The following is an 18,318-nucleotide window of genomic DNA, read 5'->3' as shown; positions in this document are numbered from 1 at the left end:
ATAATGCTTAAAATCATTCAAATTTAGAGAAAATCACTGGAAAAAAATCTAGTTAATTAAAAAGAAATGTAAATTAAATTTTGGTATTTAATTAAATTAATTATCATGAAAAAACTACAATTCTGAATCAAACAAAGTATTTTGAATGAGCTGATTTAACAATTCATTTTAAGTTCCAAAGTAGATTTTATGCATGGGAAAATCGAAAATGAAATATAGCTATACATCGGGCCAAACCTTAAGATTGATTTTTAAATCTCTTTTTACAGAGATTTTTAGCTTTCAGCTTAAATTGAATCTGTATAAAACAACTGGAAAACGCAACATGAACCGCATCTCAACCATTCTAAAGAAACTTGGACTGTATAGCAATAATTTGAAATTTCTTTTTTGCATGTTGAACAGATTTACAATCGATCATCTGAGCCTAACTTTTGCGTATGATCAACAATATTGTTGATATGAGAGAACTTATGATAAAAAAAACAAAAAATTTCTTTAAAAATATTTTTTTGTGAAATGATCAAAATTATAAAAATTTGATTTGCTATGGATCTTAAATTTCAGTAGAAATTAAACATTTGAAGTGGTTATTTATGGAAATCAGTTGAAAATAGAAGAAATTATTAAAATTCTCCTAAAACAGTTATTTCTGTATATTTTTAAAATAATTTAATATTTTACTTTCATTGTATGAGTACAATTTGCGATCAAATCGGAATCTTTGAACCGCAATAATATTTTTGTTTCAAGTCCAATCTCGTTGCAGTCTACTAGTGAAATATTAGTCCTGCTTAGGACTTTAAGAGAAATATTCATAAAAAGCAATCAATCAATAAAGAAAAAAGTTGTTAATGAAAATGGAATATTTTTGAGAGATTTCAAATTTGCAATCTGTATTTGCAATTTAAATATTAGTACAAGTCCATTTTAAAAATTTTCTAAAATTTTATATTTGGAGCATAACTCAAAAACTTATCTACTAAGATTACACATTAAAAAAGATCTTCAAATTATTTAGTTAAAAAGCAGTACACTTGTGTAGGTAATTGAATAGAAATACCATAAAACGAATTTTTCTATAAATCAATAAACAAGATGATTGGAATACATGAATGTAATAAAATTAATTGGTTATTTTGCCATTTTGCATAATTTAAATAGAAAGCTAAGAATACAAATCCGAATTAAGTTGAGAAAGTAACTTTTAATGATTGTAAAGAATTATATCTAATTTTAAAAAATATGAAAATTAAAAAAAATCGACTGCCTCAAAAATAGTTGGGGAGCTAAAACATGTGTTTTAAGGATGGTATTTAATTTGGAATGTGGGAAAACTCTATTGCTTTATTGTTTTCAGTTCGCTTAAGAATAAATAACCTTAAGATCTAAAATAAATGTAATAGTACATTGCTTTCTATACCATAGATTTGTACTCCAGACTTGAACTGCAGAATTTTGTTCGATATTTTTTACCAATAAACTTCAAAATCTTTGTAAATAATGATGAGAGCTCTAAGAATCAAAAGGCCTTTAAACATAAAAAACAAAAATGATTATTCCTGTAGCTCAATTGTGATTAAACAAAGCAAATTTGTAAATCTTAATTTAAAGAAGAAAAATCTTTAAAGTAACTTAAAAATCAGTGAATATTTGTTGAAAAGCAGTAGAAATTAATTTGAGCTTGCAATATAGCTCAGTTGGAAAGTCTGTTGTCTTCTGAGCCGATGTCCACGAGTTCGAGCCCAAGAGCAAACATCGAACACAGTTGTACCGGATAAGTTTTCCAATAACGATCCGCCAACTGTAGCGTTGATAAAATGGCAAATGCCATAAAGATGATAAAACGACTATAATCGAATCAAACAAACAAACAAACAAACAGTAGAATTAAATTAAAAAAAAAAACACTTCAATTTTTAGGTTTTCTAAGTGGATTTGTAATAATAGTCCAGTGATTTTCCTTCAAGACTGTTAAAAGTTTGACTTCTTCTTCAAATTGATAGTTTTCACATTTTTCTGGCAAGTTTATTCAACAGAAGGAATATATAAAAAAATCAAAACAAAACAATATTTTCTTTCATTCGATCCATGAAAGACGATATTTTCATTTGAATTCTGGCACATGAACAAAAGTCAAGGACTTTTTATTTGGATAATCTTCAAAAATCAGGAAATTATATATTGGTTCCATATAAAAATTATTTTTCAAGACAGATTTACTGTCTCCAACGTTCGTATTTCGTATAGGCGGGTAAATTTCAATAATAGAATGGAATCACAATTAAAAAGCTTTGAGAGTCTGTGAAACATAAAATGTATTAATTGAAAAGGGAAGTTAGATTTGAGATCGAATTTTAGCCAAATATACCAAAACTATTTAATTTCAAAATCTCTTGAAAAGTTTCAATTTCCTAGTTTTATTCCAATAAATGACTATCAATAATCATAATAATGAAATAACACCATCTTCCATCACTCATAATAATTCCAACTGCCACCCGTACGCAATTAAATTAATTGCCTTCATTGAGACCCAATTCACACTTTCACGAACAACTCACTTGGAGAAATGCGTTTTCCGCTTGTACATTTCCAGCATTTTCGGATTCAACTTCCCGTTGAGCTCGTCCATTCTGGCCAAAATTCGGCGCGTCTTTCGCGACTCCCGGGGGCCAAGTTTGTTCGATTGCGATTCACTGCCACTGGAAGGTCCGCCAGCACCACCACAAATGCCCCGGGACGAGGACCGATCGCTCGATTTGTTCCGTTCTCTGGACACTCCGGAGGCTCGTCTGCCACTGGCCAGAAAGATGGAAACGCTCTTCATTATCATGGCCCCGCCCCGGGTGTTGAGGGCCCCCGCGAGGCCACCTCCTGCTCCTGTTCCACCGGATGACTTCGGGCCACCGGACTGTTGCGCCTCGGGAACCGAACGGGATCGGTTCATGGTTGCCGTCGGCTGCCTTTATTTGGGTGCTCGGATTTTATTTCAGGGTGCTATGGAAACCGGACCGAAAGTTTCGATTGTTTGGCGGATCCGACCAGGTTTGGTTCTGGCTGCCAGGTGGGAACTTTCAGTCGTTCAGAGGACACCTTACCTGGAACAGTAACGGATAAAGTAGATTGGTTCAATCAATGAAGGATTACACGATACGGTAGGTTTTTAGGTTTCATAGTAAGTATGTTTCAAAATTTAAAAATTTATCTCATTTACTCAAATGTATCTTCTAAATTAAATAGCATAATTCTAGATTTATACCAAAAAGACACATGCGTTACTCAGAATTTAGGATTTAAGATCGTCAAAATTTTGAATTTTTATGTATTAAGGATCAAGCAGATCAAAAACATTAATTAAATTAAATAGTCAATAAAGTGTTTCTAAAAATTATTGTTTTGCATGCAGCACCGTCTGCGTTCCTCACTCTCCTAAAATTTTCATTGAAATATTCTAAGAGTAAGTTCACTGGTGTTGGGAAAAAGTGGTAGAAATTTTGAAATTATTGAAAATTTTACCATGTAAAAATGTTTTCAAGATCTTTGGGCGTTGTATTTTTTTACAGCACTGTTTCTGAGGGGGCTTTGGGTACTAAAATTTATCTGAAAATGTAAATGTATGCATTTTAACAATATTTGTTGAAATTGACTGTAGATAGATTGAATTTCACCGCTTTTTGTCGTATTTTGCAATTTATTTGTATGGGAGCTCTGCCTTCTTTGAGTGCGACAGACTTAAAACTCCACAGACATCATCTTCATTCATTCTTCGCTGTTTCCTGCCAGCGACAACAGTCGTTCCGGCCCTGAGTTCGTCTGTGGTGAAGGGGTTCTCCAGCCTGCGCTTTCAGGCAAGTACGCTGTTATCGACTGTTCTTCTCCGCGTGATGGAATTTGCATTTCTAGGGATCTTCGTTCTTATTCTGCACCCGACATGGCGGTCCCATCAACGTTTACTACCAGAACGTCGCACACAGGAGTATTTCACCCAAAAACTTGGCCAAAACTCAAAATTTAAATTTCATTGGTGACTTTTATGTCAATGTTTATTTGATTCTTGAATAAATTTAGCACCATGCATCGGTCAGTTTTTTTACATCTGATTTGTTTATAAGCTGTTGCAGCTGTCGAAACTTTAGTATTTTTAAGACATAGAATTTATCTACAAATCGTTGAATCAGCGCGACTATGTCATGTCAATGAATAAAACTTTCCTAAGTGACGAAAAATAAAAATTTTAAATGGAAAACTTTGATGGAGGAATATTTAATAGTTTTAAGTATAATAGACAAAATTCGATGACTATAGAGACAGTACGCAGTGCTTTGAAAATTCTTCTATTAATTTTTTGTTTTAAACGTTGATTTTTTTTACAAATTAGTGTTTTTGTTTATGTTCCCAGCAAGTCCCGGCAAAATGTTTGATATCATTTGAAAATTGATAACTTCAATAATCATGTGCAAAAGAAAAAAACTCGCGCAAACTCGCGCATTTTTGATATTTTTAAGTTTGAAGTTTAAAAAAATTGATAGATTTTTTCCTCAAAAAAGTCACCTAAGGCTTCATTTATTTTAAATTTAAAATCAGTAAAATTTATGTTCTTTTTCGAATATTTTCAAATGTTATTTAACTTTCAAAAACAAATAAAAAAATCTAGATTTTTCTGAATTTTGCAACCTTTCTAACCTGAATTATCTATCATGTCATATAAATGTTAAAAAATTTCTAATAGAAAATTATGAAAAATTACGAAAACGGTAAAAAATATATTAAATGATCTTAAAAACATTTGATGAGTCAAAATAAACTTTTTTATTGATTTCAAAACTAAAAAATACTTTTTGCCAACTTTTTCTTCTACGTACTCCTGTGTGCGTCGGTGGTGTGAATTCCTGTCTGGTTGACTACCTCCTTGCCACGTCAAGTTCCTGCTACGAAATTATCGCCTTTACGGAAACATGGCTAAACGACCGCACCTTATCCAGTCAAATTATCGGCCCAGACTATGTAGTATTCCGTTGCGATCGAAGCCCCCTGAACAACAAAAAATCAACTTGCCGTAAAGTCCCGACTCGCGGCTCAGCTGATCGAAGACAGTTCCTGGAACGATTTGGAACTTCTTTGGGCCCGCATTGATCTCGGTGACCGGAAACTGTACTTATGCGTAGTGTACGTGCCTCCTGATCGCTCAAGTGATCTGGTTGTAGCTGAGTCTTTCTCGCGCTGCCTCTCCAAAGTGAGCTCAATCTGCTCTCCCGTAAATGATATTCTTGTTATCGGTGATTTCAACATGCCTGGCTTGAAATGGTGTCCTTCCGATGGCGGCTTTTTGTTCCCAGATCCTATGCGCTCCTATTTCTCGGCTCCTTCAACATCTTCCTGGACTCTTTGAGCACCGCGACTCTTCGCCAGATCAACAGCTTTGAAAACGAAAACGGCCGTATGCTAGACCTCTGCTTCACAAACGAAGGCTTCAGGAATCCAACTATTGATTTAGCTCCTGCCCCTCTTGTTAAAGTTGTTTCCCATCACCCAGCTTTAGTGGTCTCACTCGATGTCACTAGAGTTAACGCTCCTATAGAGGAAACCGCTCCCTTCTACCAGGACTTCAAAAACGTCGACTACGAAGCTATCTCACTCGTCCTGGATTCTATCGAATGGGAGAACGAGCTCGATATGTCTAATCCCGATGCAGTTGCTGCGACTTTTTCAAATATACTGAATTATATAATTGACCGCCATGTTCCGAAACGTAGCTTACCCTCCAACCCACGAACTCCCTGGGCCACTAATAAACTGCGACAACTGAAGACGGCAAAAAACCGTGCTCTTCGAAAATTCAGCAAGCACAAGTCCCTCTGCACAAAGGAAGAATACCGCCAGCTGAACACGGCGTACAAAAAAAGTAGTAGGCGCTGCTACCAGAACTATCTCCACCGACTACAGCGTTATTTTAAGACCAACCCGAGATCTTTCTGGAAGTACGTTAAAAATCAGCGGAAAGAATCTGGGCTTCCGTCTCAAATGTTTTTGAACGGCCGCACAGCGAACACCGATCTTGAAATATGCAACCTCTTTGCCGAGAAATTTTCTAGCGTTTTCACAACTGGGTCCATTTCCTCAGAGCAACTGGATATGGCTGTAGGAAATATCACACCTCTAGACTCTTCCTTAAACGGTATTGCCTTCGATGACGCAGCCATTTTAAGGGCGACAGCAAAGCTTAAAAATTCATCATCTACGGGTCCGGACGGGATACCAGCTATATTCTTGAAACGTTTCATGCAACACTTGCTGACTCCCATCAGACATATTTTTCGAGCTTCGCTGGACTTCGCAACCTTTCCCCCGCTCTGGAAAGAAGCTTACATGTTCCCTGTTCACAAAAAGGGAAATAAGAAAGATGTGAACAACTACCGCGGAATATCAGCTCTTTGTTCGATAGCCAAACTGTTCGAATTGGTTGTTCTGGATCCGATTTACTCGTCCTCAAAACAATACTTTTCCAATGATCAGCACGGATTTCTGCCGAAACGATCCACGACAACAAATTTGCTGACTTTTACATCGTTCGTGCAAGATAGCTTCACCATGAAGTCACAAACTGACGCCATCTATACTGATCTGTCTGCTGCTTTCGATAAAGTAAATCACGATATTGCTATTGCTAAACTCGAACGCTTAGGATTCTGTGGATCCCTACTGGACTGGTTTCGAAGCTATTTAACGGGACGGAAGTTATCTGTGCAAACTGGAAATTACTTTTCAAGACAATTCTCCGCTTGTTCAGGTGTGCCACAGGGAAGCCACTTGGGACCGATAATTTTTGTCATCTATTTTAACGATGTTCTCACTCTATTGGACGGCCCAAAACTTGCGTATGCAGACGACCTCAAACTTTTCCACACCATCAATGGCCAAGACGATATCGATCTCTTGCAAAGGCAGTTCAACACCTTCGCTCACTGGTGTGACACCAACTGCTTGCCTCTGAACCACAGCAAATGTGCGGTCATTTCTTTTTCTCGCAAGCGGAACCCTCTTCACGCAGAGTACACTCTTGGGAACGAAATCATCGCCCGGGTGGACCACATCAACGATCTGGGCGTTATCCTAGACCATCGGCTGGAGTTTAAGACTCATACGAATTACATCATCGATAAAGCGTCTAGAAGTCTTGGCTTCTTATTTCGCGTAACAAAGGAGTTTAAAGATGTGTACTGCCTAAAAAGTTTGTATTGTAGCATAGTTCGCTCAACGCTTGAATATGCATCTGCAGTTTGGTGCCCATTTTACCAGAACGGAGCTGAACGAATAGAGGCTATCCAGCGGCGTTTCATACGGTATGCCCTGCGACACTTGAACTGGTTAGATCCGTTTCGTTTACCCAGTTACGAAAACCGATGCCGCCTAATTGATTTAGACACGCTTCAAATTCGTCGTAATGCTGCACGTGCTCTAGTCGTAGCGGATCTCCTTGCGTCGAGGAGGATTGACGCTCCCATGCTGCTGGAGGCTATTCCTCTCAGTGTGCGACCCCGAGGATTAAGGAACCAAAATCTACAGCTCTATGTTCCCATCCGGCTGAATAACTACGGAGCCAACAGCGCTCTTATTGGAATTTTGAGAACATTCAACCGCTTCGCCGAGTACTTCGACTTTGACGCTTCAAGGACTACTTTCCGAAGAAAAATTTTAATTGTTTCGAGAACTTTGTAGATTTAACTAGTTTTAAATTCATTATTTTTATTAAGTTATCATTAGGATCAACATGTGATCCGTTGATGTTTTTACACAAATAAACAAATAAACAAATAAACAAAAAAACAACTCCATGCCAAATTTCACATCAATTGGTCCAGTTGTTTCTGAGTTCTTGAAGAACTTATGTATGAATTCACTCCATTTTTGAAGAGATTCAAACGATTTTTAGTAAATTTCATTCAACAAATCAATGCATTTTCACATTCCACGCGCTTGTACCGCTCACAAGTGATATTTATCCGTTCGCGAATCAAAAAATATCACTCTTGTCAATAGTTTTTATAGTTCAAATTACACAAAACTATAATTTTAGAATTCAATTTTTTTTGTTGGAAAAAGTGTTAATTTTGACAACTTTTACAAAATAATTTACTAAAATATATGCAATGTTTTGGTTTTGGAAATATATTTTAGCAAGTTTTAGTAAACTGCTTAATTTTGTAAAAAAAAGAAATTGTTGAACCAATAGGGTTGTTTAAAAAACGGACCAAAATATTCAAATTCACGTCACAAAACAGAAAAAATTTTAATTTTACGAAAAAAACTCAAACATTTGATGACCAAAAAATAGGATCTTCTTTGAAAATGATGAGACGATTCTACACTGCTAAATTGTATACAAATCGGTTAAAATGCAGCTGAGTTACAATAGCGCGAATTAGTGAATTCACGTCACAAAGTTTGACTTTTTTAAAAATGTTATCAGGAAGCTATTTTGACCCTCCAGATGGTCATATTTTTAAAAATCGAATATAATTTATTTGTTGAATTTTTTATTTAGTTCGTTATTTTAAAATTAAACAACCAAAAATATTGAAATGAAAATTAGTCATTGTCATTTAATGATAATTTGATTATATTAAAAAAAAAAAAAAAGAACATTTTCTAAGAGTGAGCCCGTATTGGAAAAATGGATAGGAACTCTATCAAATGGTTAACTTTGAAGAGAGAATTAAAATGGAAATAGTGGGAGAGCCTAGGAGAATGTATTAAGGTAACTTTTCATTCGTATTTTGAAGCTTAAACTATTTGACAATTGTTATCATTTTTTTACCTAAATGTATGCAACATCACTGTTTTTTTCGATTATAAATGGTTTAAAAGAAAACGTTGAAATAAACTAGCATTTATCAATATTATAAAGGTGTTTTGCATCCTTTATGATCAAGAAAACTTGATAAGACCGTCAAAATAGAGAGTGAACAATGTAACCCCAAAGCATCAAATTCTAAAAAGAGACGAAATCGATTTGTAAATCAAATTTAAAACAGGTTAATAAATTTTTGCAACCATGTTTTACGTTCATTGAAATCCAGCACTGGTTTTAAAAATATGAAACATGCCCCATTCCCCTTAACAGAAGAAATATTCGAAAAATATTGAAAAAAGTGATCAATCTTACCCCGGATTACGGTACTTAGAGATAACATGATCTTAAATGGAAAAATGAATCCGATTAAGCAAGGAATGTGACAGTTGTACTTTGACGAGTTCATCTAAAATATTAGTTTTTCTTAAATTTGGTTATTACATTTACTTTGAGAAAAAAAATTACAATCGAAAACTTAGTGTTGAAGTTAAAAACGACAAAGAATCTATACAACTAAAGAGTTTCAATAACATAACGCTACGGAAAGAATCTGAATGTTCTATTTTGCAACACTCATAATTAAAAACTTCCGTTTCGGGTACTGTCGACACTCGACAGTAGCAAAATTATAAGCAAAGAAATGACATATTGTGAAGCAAATGGATAGTTATCTGAAAATTTACGATAATTGATCAATATCCTGAACTAACTTTTATCGAAAGTGAACAATCTTTCTCAATTATTTCAAATTTTTGCAGCTAGAATCAGACCAGTTTGTCAGTTAAAATACCTTGTTTTTGGGTCTTGGGTTTGCTTGTTGAATTTTCGAGGCATTAAAAAAGTTTGAAATGCCAAAAACACCAAATGCCAGAGCCAAAAAAAAAATCATATCGATAGGGATTCGTACGCAGAAGATGGATAAGATCTTCATGTTTAAATCTTCATTTTAATTTTTTCCCGGAAAAAGGATCATCCTTTTTTTTTTGCAAGGGAGTTTACCAACCAGGGTCATTCTTCCCTACGTCAAATATCCCGATTCCCGGGAACGCTTAAATGCCCGGGAAATGGACACGGCTATCGGCTTGGCAAAGGTAGAAAAAAATTAAGATTAGATTTATAATGGAATTTTTATTTAGAGATAATATGCTAGGAAGTTCACAACGTATTATTTTTTATATAATACTCAAAATACTGATTTTTAAACCGATTTTAAGGTTTTTCATTCAGTTGAAAGATGTTTATGGGTTTGAAAATACCGATTAAAATGTGACATCACTGATCCCCACCCATCGATTCGGGATTTGAGTCGAGCAAGCCACTTTGCCTCTTTTTAATCGGTATTTTCAAGCCCGAAAAGATCGGTATTCGATATGAAAATTCAAAAATCGGTATAAATACTTATTTTTTAAGTATCGTCAACTGGGGCAACATGCAACACTTTTCAACTTCAATGGTTTCTTAAAACTTCATGTCCACAGATAATCATACCCATTATGCATCAAAAGTTTTAAGCAAGGCCGGATTAAAGGAGGGGCAAAAGGGGCAATTGCCCCCAATTAAACTAATTTGGATTCCTTATCTGATTTTTTCAATGATAACTGATTCTGTGTTTTAAACATGTAATCATTATTCTCAATTTTTTCAACTGATCATTTTTGCACTAATATCCCTTTTGCTTTGAGAGCTTCGAATGAAATTAGCATTTGGTGCAATTTCTGCTTTTGCTCTGATTGTAACTTTGTATATTTTTTTTAAATTTAATTCATATTTTGTTTCTCAAAACTTGATTTGGAATTAAGATTGAGATTTGAATGAAACACTGAATTTTGGTTCTGAATAAAACGTGCATTAAGGTTTTGAATTCTTAAACTCTTTTATCTGTATCTCTATGGAACGTGGATTTTATTATTTTGTTTTTTTTTCAAATTTTGTTTTCTATGTTTCAAATCTTCATGATATTTCCTAATTGTCACGTGGTCAATATTTCTCGAATAAGCACAAACCAAACGATCAATGATGATATGAAAATTATTTATAATATCAATCAGTTCATTTTTTTTCGAATGAGAGGATTTTAGTTGGTGATAAGGGTTTACAAAAATGAGAATTAAATTTTGCATTTTTTAGCTTAAATCAGAGTTTTCATTTCTAAGAAATTTCTGAACTCTTCCCCAATGTTTGCACGTGATTGATAAAAAAAATTTGAAGATACCAGAAACTATGTTCTACGCAGACAACATGGCCATTTGAAGATAGTATACTGCACTCAACTCTAGTTTTTTTACTTTTTGAAAGATTTTGTATTTTCTGGATAGCATTTGAAAAAAAATCGAATTATAGGGGCCCCCCGTGAAAAATTGCCCCAGGCCCCCCGATGAGTTAATCCGGCCCTGGTTTTAAGGTTAGTTGGACATGAAATTGACGTAGTCAGAAAAATAATTGGTTTTTTTTAGATACTTTAATTTTCGCTATACCTACTTAGAAAAAGGAGTGACTTTCAACAAACTTAATTTTAAATGAAAAATCTAATGAAAACGTATACAAATTTAAAGCTTTTGATAAATTTAAGATGCTATAAAAACCACTACGCATAAAACACTAATGAAAAAACTAATTTTTACATTTTTCTGAACATAAATTATTTGCATACGTATAGGGGTAAAAAAATATTACAAAAAATTCTACTTGCTGAAATCATAAAACAAAATGTTCGGATGTATGAAATTTCAATGTTGACAGATGTCTGATGCAAAGCAATCATTTCCGAGCATATAGAATCGAAATTTACTAGATGTCTATTTGATTTACATTTTGTTGCACCTTACCCCAGACAGGTAACTTAATTATAAAACTATTTACTGAAAAAAATTAGTGATTGTTCGACTAATATTTTAACACAAACAAAGTGGGAATAAAATGATTAAACCAGCCAACAATATGTAGGTGATATCATTAAGCCAATCCGTCATACTGGGTAAAGATTTTTACGACATCGAAAAATGTTAAAAATTCTACTTTTATTGAAGGATTTTTTATGTTTTAAATAAAAATAAAATGCTAGCTTAAGAAGTTAAAAATAATGTCATCATCATATTGGATTCAATAAAAGAACGTTGTAATAAAAATTTCTTCAATTTTTCAAAGTTGTTGGGCGGCATCCATAAATTACGTAACGCAAAAAATGCACTTTTTTGACCCCCTCCCCCCGTATGTCACAAAGCGTAACGCTTCGACGTACCCCCTATGAAAATTACGTAACGCTGACAATTACCCCCCCCCCCCCTATCTTCTCATGTTTTTAAACACTGATTTTCGAAGTTCAAAAAAGATATTAACCTAAATTTTTTCAACGTTCTTTAAATCGGAATTTATATCTATCCAATCCAAATCGCTTCTTAGTACTCATTGATGATAACTCTCTAATAAAATAAATTATTTGTCTTATTACTAGTTGCTCTGTGCGTGTTAACTGATGATCTACCTTCCCAAGCAACCAAAAGTCACATATTTACTTGAATGAAGGCATTGAAAGTTACATATTGGCTGACAAAGAGAATCAACTGCCCAATTCCCTTTAGTGAACTTTATGTACTCATTAATGAACTTGAAAGTTGCAAAAGTGATTAATATGTACGTTGTATGTGACTTGTTTTGCCCAATTCCCATTAGTGAACTATATGTGCTCATTAACGAACTTGAAAGCTGCAAAAGTGATCTACACGTACGTTATACGGGACTTAAGTCACATAAAGGGCACAAAAGTGCTCAATACGGGATTTGGTAAGTCACATAAAGGGCACAAAAGTGCTCAAACGAGATTTGATAAGTCACAAAAAGTGCATTGATGTGCTTTCAAAATCAAATCACCACTTCGAGTTTTAGTTTCAGTTAGAACAACATCTAGGCGTGGCCTAGTGGTAGCGTGTTCGATTCTCACCACGAAGGTCGGGGTTCGATACCCAGGCCGGGTAAGTTTTTTTTCAATAAGTAATTTTGTACTTGAGTGACCATTCTGATGCGATATATGTAGGAAATGAAGGAAAGAAGCAATTGAGCAATTTGTCAAGTTTGAAATCCGGCGTGTGGCATCATGGCGGCACCGGTACAGAACACAGTAAATAATCAAGAGAAGGTGATATAAACCGAAGCCAACGGTTTAGTTGAGATAGAGAGACTATTTTTTACTCATTTTGCGATTTTTTGGAAGCTGAATTAGGAGGCCGCTGGAAACTGAATAGAAGATCATTAAGACTTGTTTTGAAACTTGAAAGTATCAATAAGAACTTAAATTTTGAGCTGCATAGAACGCACTTCATATCAATTATTAGGCTGCGTAAGCGTTTTTGTACCTGTTTTATGGGACTTTTGGTTGCTTGGGTTGTTTTGTTCCAGGAGCATAGCTTGTTATGCAAAAAATACTCCACTTAGTGATATTCGTGAGAATAACCAAAATTGCATTTTTTAAATCAATAGAGAAAATATAGTAAAATTTCCGTTTTAAGATAAGATTGAGTTCTTGGAGGTAAATGTACCTAATATTTGGCTTTCCAACAGTTGTTTCACGGATTTCCAACGCATATTTTATGGAGATCTCAGAATCTTTAAAGAGGAAAGGTTATTAACCGTTTTCAATCTTGTTGAAGCTTCAAATTTTAAGCTGATCTTGGTTTGCTTATTACTCTGCAAAAATTGCATGACATCTAAAAAGCTGCTGCAATTAAACTAAAATTTTATGAAGAGATTAACCACCGTAATTTTTGGTTGTTACTTTGATTTATCGGCCTAGCGGTGAAAAGTGATGTCCTTTTTAGTAGGGACATCTAAAGATTATGAAATTTTTATATAGATGGATAGAAGGTTAGAAGAAATGAAAGATGGTGAAAATGAGCGGGTAGAATTTGTCTAGAAGCATTACCATCACATACCAAATTTTTGTTCCTCACGAGCCTACTACTATGAAGTGGTAGATACAGATAGAGTTGCATCTACCACCACACATTAGTAGGCTTAGCGTGGTCCGCCCCACAAGCGAGAACTTGTAGTTCGTCCGCACTACAAGTTCTCGCTTGTGGGGCGGACCACGCTAAGCCTACTAATGTGTGGTGGTAGATGCAACTCTATCTGTATCTACCACTTCATAGTAGTAGGCTCGTGAGGAACAAAAATTTGGTATGTGATGGTAATGCTTCTAGACAAATTCTACCCGCTCATTTTCACCATCTTTCATTTCTTCTAACCTTCTATCCATCTATATAAAAATTTCATAATCTTTAGATGTCCCTACTAAAAAGGACATCACTTTTCACCGCTAGGCCGATAAATCAAAGTAACAATTAAACTAAAATTTTTAAGGAAAAAATCGTTACGTAACGATGAGCATACCTCCCCCCCTCCCCTATGTCACAATTCGTAACGCTCGAGCTTACTCCCTCCCCCCCCCCCCCTAGGAGCGTTACGTAATTTATGGATGCCCCCTTATAAGATTACGACATTTTCTGACATCATTCAGGTAAGTCATTTAGTATTGGATATTGAACATTCTAACTCATTTACCAACTTTGTAGAAGACTGAAAAACGGTTTGACTTATGGTTTAAAAAAAATATCAAAAATTTAACTCAAATTGACATTCTTTCCAATCTAAATTCAATTGAAATTTGATTCAAATTCGATAACTTTTTTCTCAGAAACCAAAATAACTCGCAGTCTTCGGGAATGTTGATAAGTGAATGAAAACCTTTATCTTCAAAATATTTGTGATGTGTTATTGCTTTGCCAAAATAGTGCATAAAATTAGCTAACGAGTTTTGACTAATTTTCTCAAATTAATAAAAAAAAAATAAGCTCTTTTATTCTTTTTACTTATTTGGGATCCCAAGTTTTATACATTCATCATGAAGATATAATCTATTAGCGTCTTAAACTGCTATAATCTTTATTCTACCATGTAATTTCAAAATCAAGATTCGATCTTACGACAGTTGACATAGAAGACAAAGATGCTATCGGCAACGCAGCTCCAATGTATAGAAACAGGTGTCTGCTTATTTGTATATAGTTTTCAGACTCCTATCTTTTGGAATATAAGAGAAAATAAGTATTCTCCTAAGAGCAAGTTCACTGGTGTTGGGAAAAAGTGGTAGAAATTTTGACATTTACGGCACATTTTGAAAATTTTGCCATGCAAAAATATTTTCAAGATCTGTGGCCTTCTAGTTTTTTTTACAACACGTGTTGTGTTTTCGCATGCTGTGATACAAAAATAGCAATATTTCTATCACATACGGCTGACAGTGTTGTAAAAAAATACAACGTCCCAAAATCTTTAAAAAATTTTTGCATGGTAAAATTTTCAAAATGCCAAAATTTCTACCACTTTTTCCCCAAAACCCGTGAACTTGCTCTAAGTATGCACAGTAGACTGAGTCGATTTGGGGTCATTTTTGAATTTCTCACATCCTGGGGCCTTAAAAGCTTCGTTTTAGTCCAAAACTCATCCATGATTTTTGCAGAATTTTTAAGTAACGTTTACATGAGTAAATTTGAACTTTTTTGTTTGTATGGGAAATTGAATATTATGTTCTGAATTATCAACATCATTTTAGTTTCTTCTGTGGAACTGAGAAAGCTAATGGTTTTGGTGCCCATTTATAAATTTTCTCAAGGAAATTTTCCGCTGAATAGCTTTGTCGTAGTTATTAGCTGTTTAAGAGAGATATGACTTTTGACATCGAGAAACTATTAATTAAATTGACATCACTGCTGGGTGCCTAGCGAGGTATTGCAAAAATTACTTTGTATGGAGTATTCGCGAAGCCCCAGCAGTGATGTCAATTGAATTTATAGATTTTTATTGCCAAAAGACATACCCCTGTTAAACCGCAAATAATTTTTTTGCCTAATAAGATACGAATTTGCAGTCTTCTACAAAGATGTTCAGCGGAAAATTTCCTTGAGAGAATTTAAAAATGGCACCAAAACCATTAACAAGCTCGGTTCCACAGAAGAAACAAAAATGATGTTGTTTTTTCAGTAGGTACTAAATATTCAATTTTCCCATACAAACAAAAAATTTCAAATTTACTCATGTAAACGTAACTTGAAAATTCTGCAAAAAATCATGGATGAGTTTTGAACCAACACGAAGCTTTTTAGACCCCAGGGTTTGAGACATTTAGAAATGACCCCAAATCGACTCAGTCTAATGCACAGTAATGACCACTTCCCTCTTTATCCCCCTTATTTGAGTTATCCATGCTTCTGCATTAAATCATTAAATTCTAAAAATATGGCAAATGTAGACTGTTTATTGCCATTTCCAACACAGATAACTATTCTGAAATGGTCTGGATAAAATCAGGAAGCTTAAAAAAATGTTTTGGATTTTGTTTCCTTCAATGCCAATGCCTAAATTATTTATTTATTTACATAGTATTCTGTCTTACGACATAACTTGACGAACATAATTCCTAAAATTCACTCGGTTCATAGCAACCGTTCTCTAATTTCCCGGGCACCCCACGTTCGCCAGATCACGCTACACTTGGTCTAACCACCTCGCTTGTGCGCCCCCGATCGTCTCGCCAATGTCAAAATACTTAAACTGATTAAACAAGCGAAGCCCAAGAAAAATGACTTGAAAATTGGAAGTTGAAGAGCCAAAACAAGCATAAAAATGCCAAAACTATCGTCAATGTTCTTAATTTGTTAAAAAGCAGAAACCATGATAAAACATTTTTAAATCTTAAAAAAAAAGTCAACATCAGCAAAAGACAGAAATTTATCAAATTTGTCAACTATAATGAAGTTGTTGAAAACTCGACAAACAAAAACGCTTTGACACACTTTGGCGTAAAATCATTAAATTTGATGGGAAAATTTTGCGTTCATCGTATTTAAAAGATTGAAGATTTTTGATGTCTTTTAAAATATGTATAGCTTAGCTAGTGAAAGACAAGCGTCAGGTTTTGTAATTATTTTTTATGAAATTGTGTCCAAATTATAATTTATTCAACCCAAAATATATCCCAGCGGATTCTTTCTAGGACGGGTTGTAAACATACAATTGAATAAGGACGTGAAACTGCATTCAAGTTTAATTATAACAAAACCAGAAATTGATATTCAATTTGACGCCACAGTTGCTCATTTTACCGTACGCAACAAACAACAAACTTTGTCACGCAACACCGCAACGCGTATCGACACCTGTAGCATTCAGTGACAAATTTGCAGCATGAACCGAAGACTTTCGAAAATGTAGATTCACAGTAGAAGGGCTCAAGTTTGATTCTATCCAGACGAATTGAGGTGCAAATGAAATTTCAGGTTCAAAAATGTTTCAATCGAGCGAGAACTTCTAAAGGTATCATGTCTGAGCATGGATTTCACGTTTTTCATAAATTTGTCTAAAGATAGAAGGTACTGAACCCATTTCAGATTTGCAGTTTATTCACACTAAGTTTTTTACAATTCTTCAAGCCACACCCTCACTGCCATAAACTGTGCTCAGTAAACGCCTGAAAGTCTGCAATTTTTTGCTTATAAACGTTTCATCTGCCATAGGCATTTTAACTTCCACGCAATTTTTGTTTTGTTTGAATTTCACCATAACTCACTTCATCGAACGGATTCAAATCGGAAAGCACAATAAAACAGAATTCTCATGAAAGGAATAACTTTTTAATTAACAGGCACCCGCAGCACGATTTTCCCACCATTTGTTCCAATTTCCACTGTTCGAAGAACACGAACAAAGAATTTTCTTATCTTGGACCAAAATATCTAGCAGAAGGCTATCATTTAGTCCGATTGGTTTTCCCAGAACTTACCCAACTAGCGAAAGAATAATCACGCAGCCCGGTTCTGTGAAATTTGGATTTTCAGGGATATCACTATACGCTTTCCTATTCTAAGGAACCGAATTTGATTAAGGGATTTTCGCGAGAAAATCTAGGCCCCAAACCGCCCGAAGGCCAACAGACAACTCAATGAAACGGGATTCCAGTCGCTTTAAATCACCACGTGGAACAACGAACCGCACACATCAAATGTTCAAAAACAACACAAAATAAATAATCTCCGTTTGAAAAACGATTGATTTCCACTAGTCAGACGCCCACGTCGTCGGTTTTTCAGGCCGCAGGATGCAAAAACTAGCCGCAGCAGCAGCGTTAACTTAGCACAGGAAAAGTTCGATCCGAGTATTTTTATCCGTTTATTGATATAAACAAACGCTCGTTTCAATCACTCTGGCCACCAACCCTTGACGTGGAGCTTACATGCCTACAATCGTTCACTTTACGAAAGCCCCTGAAGGTTGCCCCAAATCAGGTTAAAGTAGCTCCCCCGCATGTGGGTGGCATGGATGGGTGGGTGGCTTACTGTCTGTTTTCCCGCCTCAGGCTTGTGGGGGTGGTAGATATTTTATGGCAGGTGGTGGTTTCGCGCGATGCGAAACTTTTT

At 35.0% G+C, this 18,318-nt stretch overlaps 1 protein-coding gene across 2 annotated transcripts in view; it reads right to left on the bottom strand.

Moving 5' to 3' along the window:
• LOC129754643 (calaxin-like) overlaps window positions 1-18,065 on the bottom strand; it is a 40,832-nt gene extending 22,767 nt beyond the window's left edge. Inside the window, exons 1-2 of one of the 2 annotated variants that reach the window (XR_008739052.1) lie at window positions 17,685-18,065; window positions 2,565-3,101 (exon numbers count right to left, since the gene is read on the bottom strand). Coding sequence is in view for 1 of the 2 variants with exons in the window: in XM_055750815.1 (XP_055606790.1) it covers window positions 2,565-2,950 (386 nt within the window). In the remaining variant the exon portion in view is untranslated. The remainder of the gene's footprint in view (window positions 1-2,564; window positions 3,102-17,684) is intronic. The other variant, XM_055750815.1, reaches the window with a different exon arrangement.
• Between the last annotated feature and the right edge of the window lie 253 nt (window positions 18,066-18,318).

This window comes from Uranotaenia lowii, chromosome 1 (assembly GCF_029784155.1).
Source record: "Uranotaenia lowii strain MFRU-FL chromosome 1, ASM2978415v1, whole genome shotgun sequence".
Classification (NCBI taxonomy): domain Eukaryota; kingdom Metazoa; phylum Arthropoda; class Insecta; order Diptera; family Culicidae; genus Uranotaenia; species Uranotaenia lowii.
Note: the sequence above shows the minus strand (reverse complement) of the source record. Positions and strands in the feature narration are given on the sequence as shown.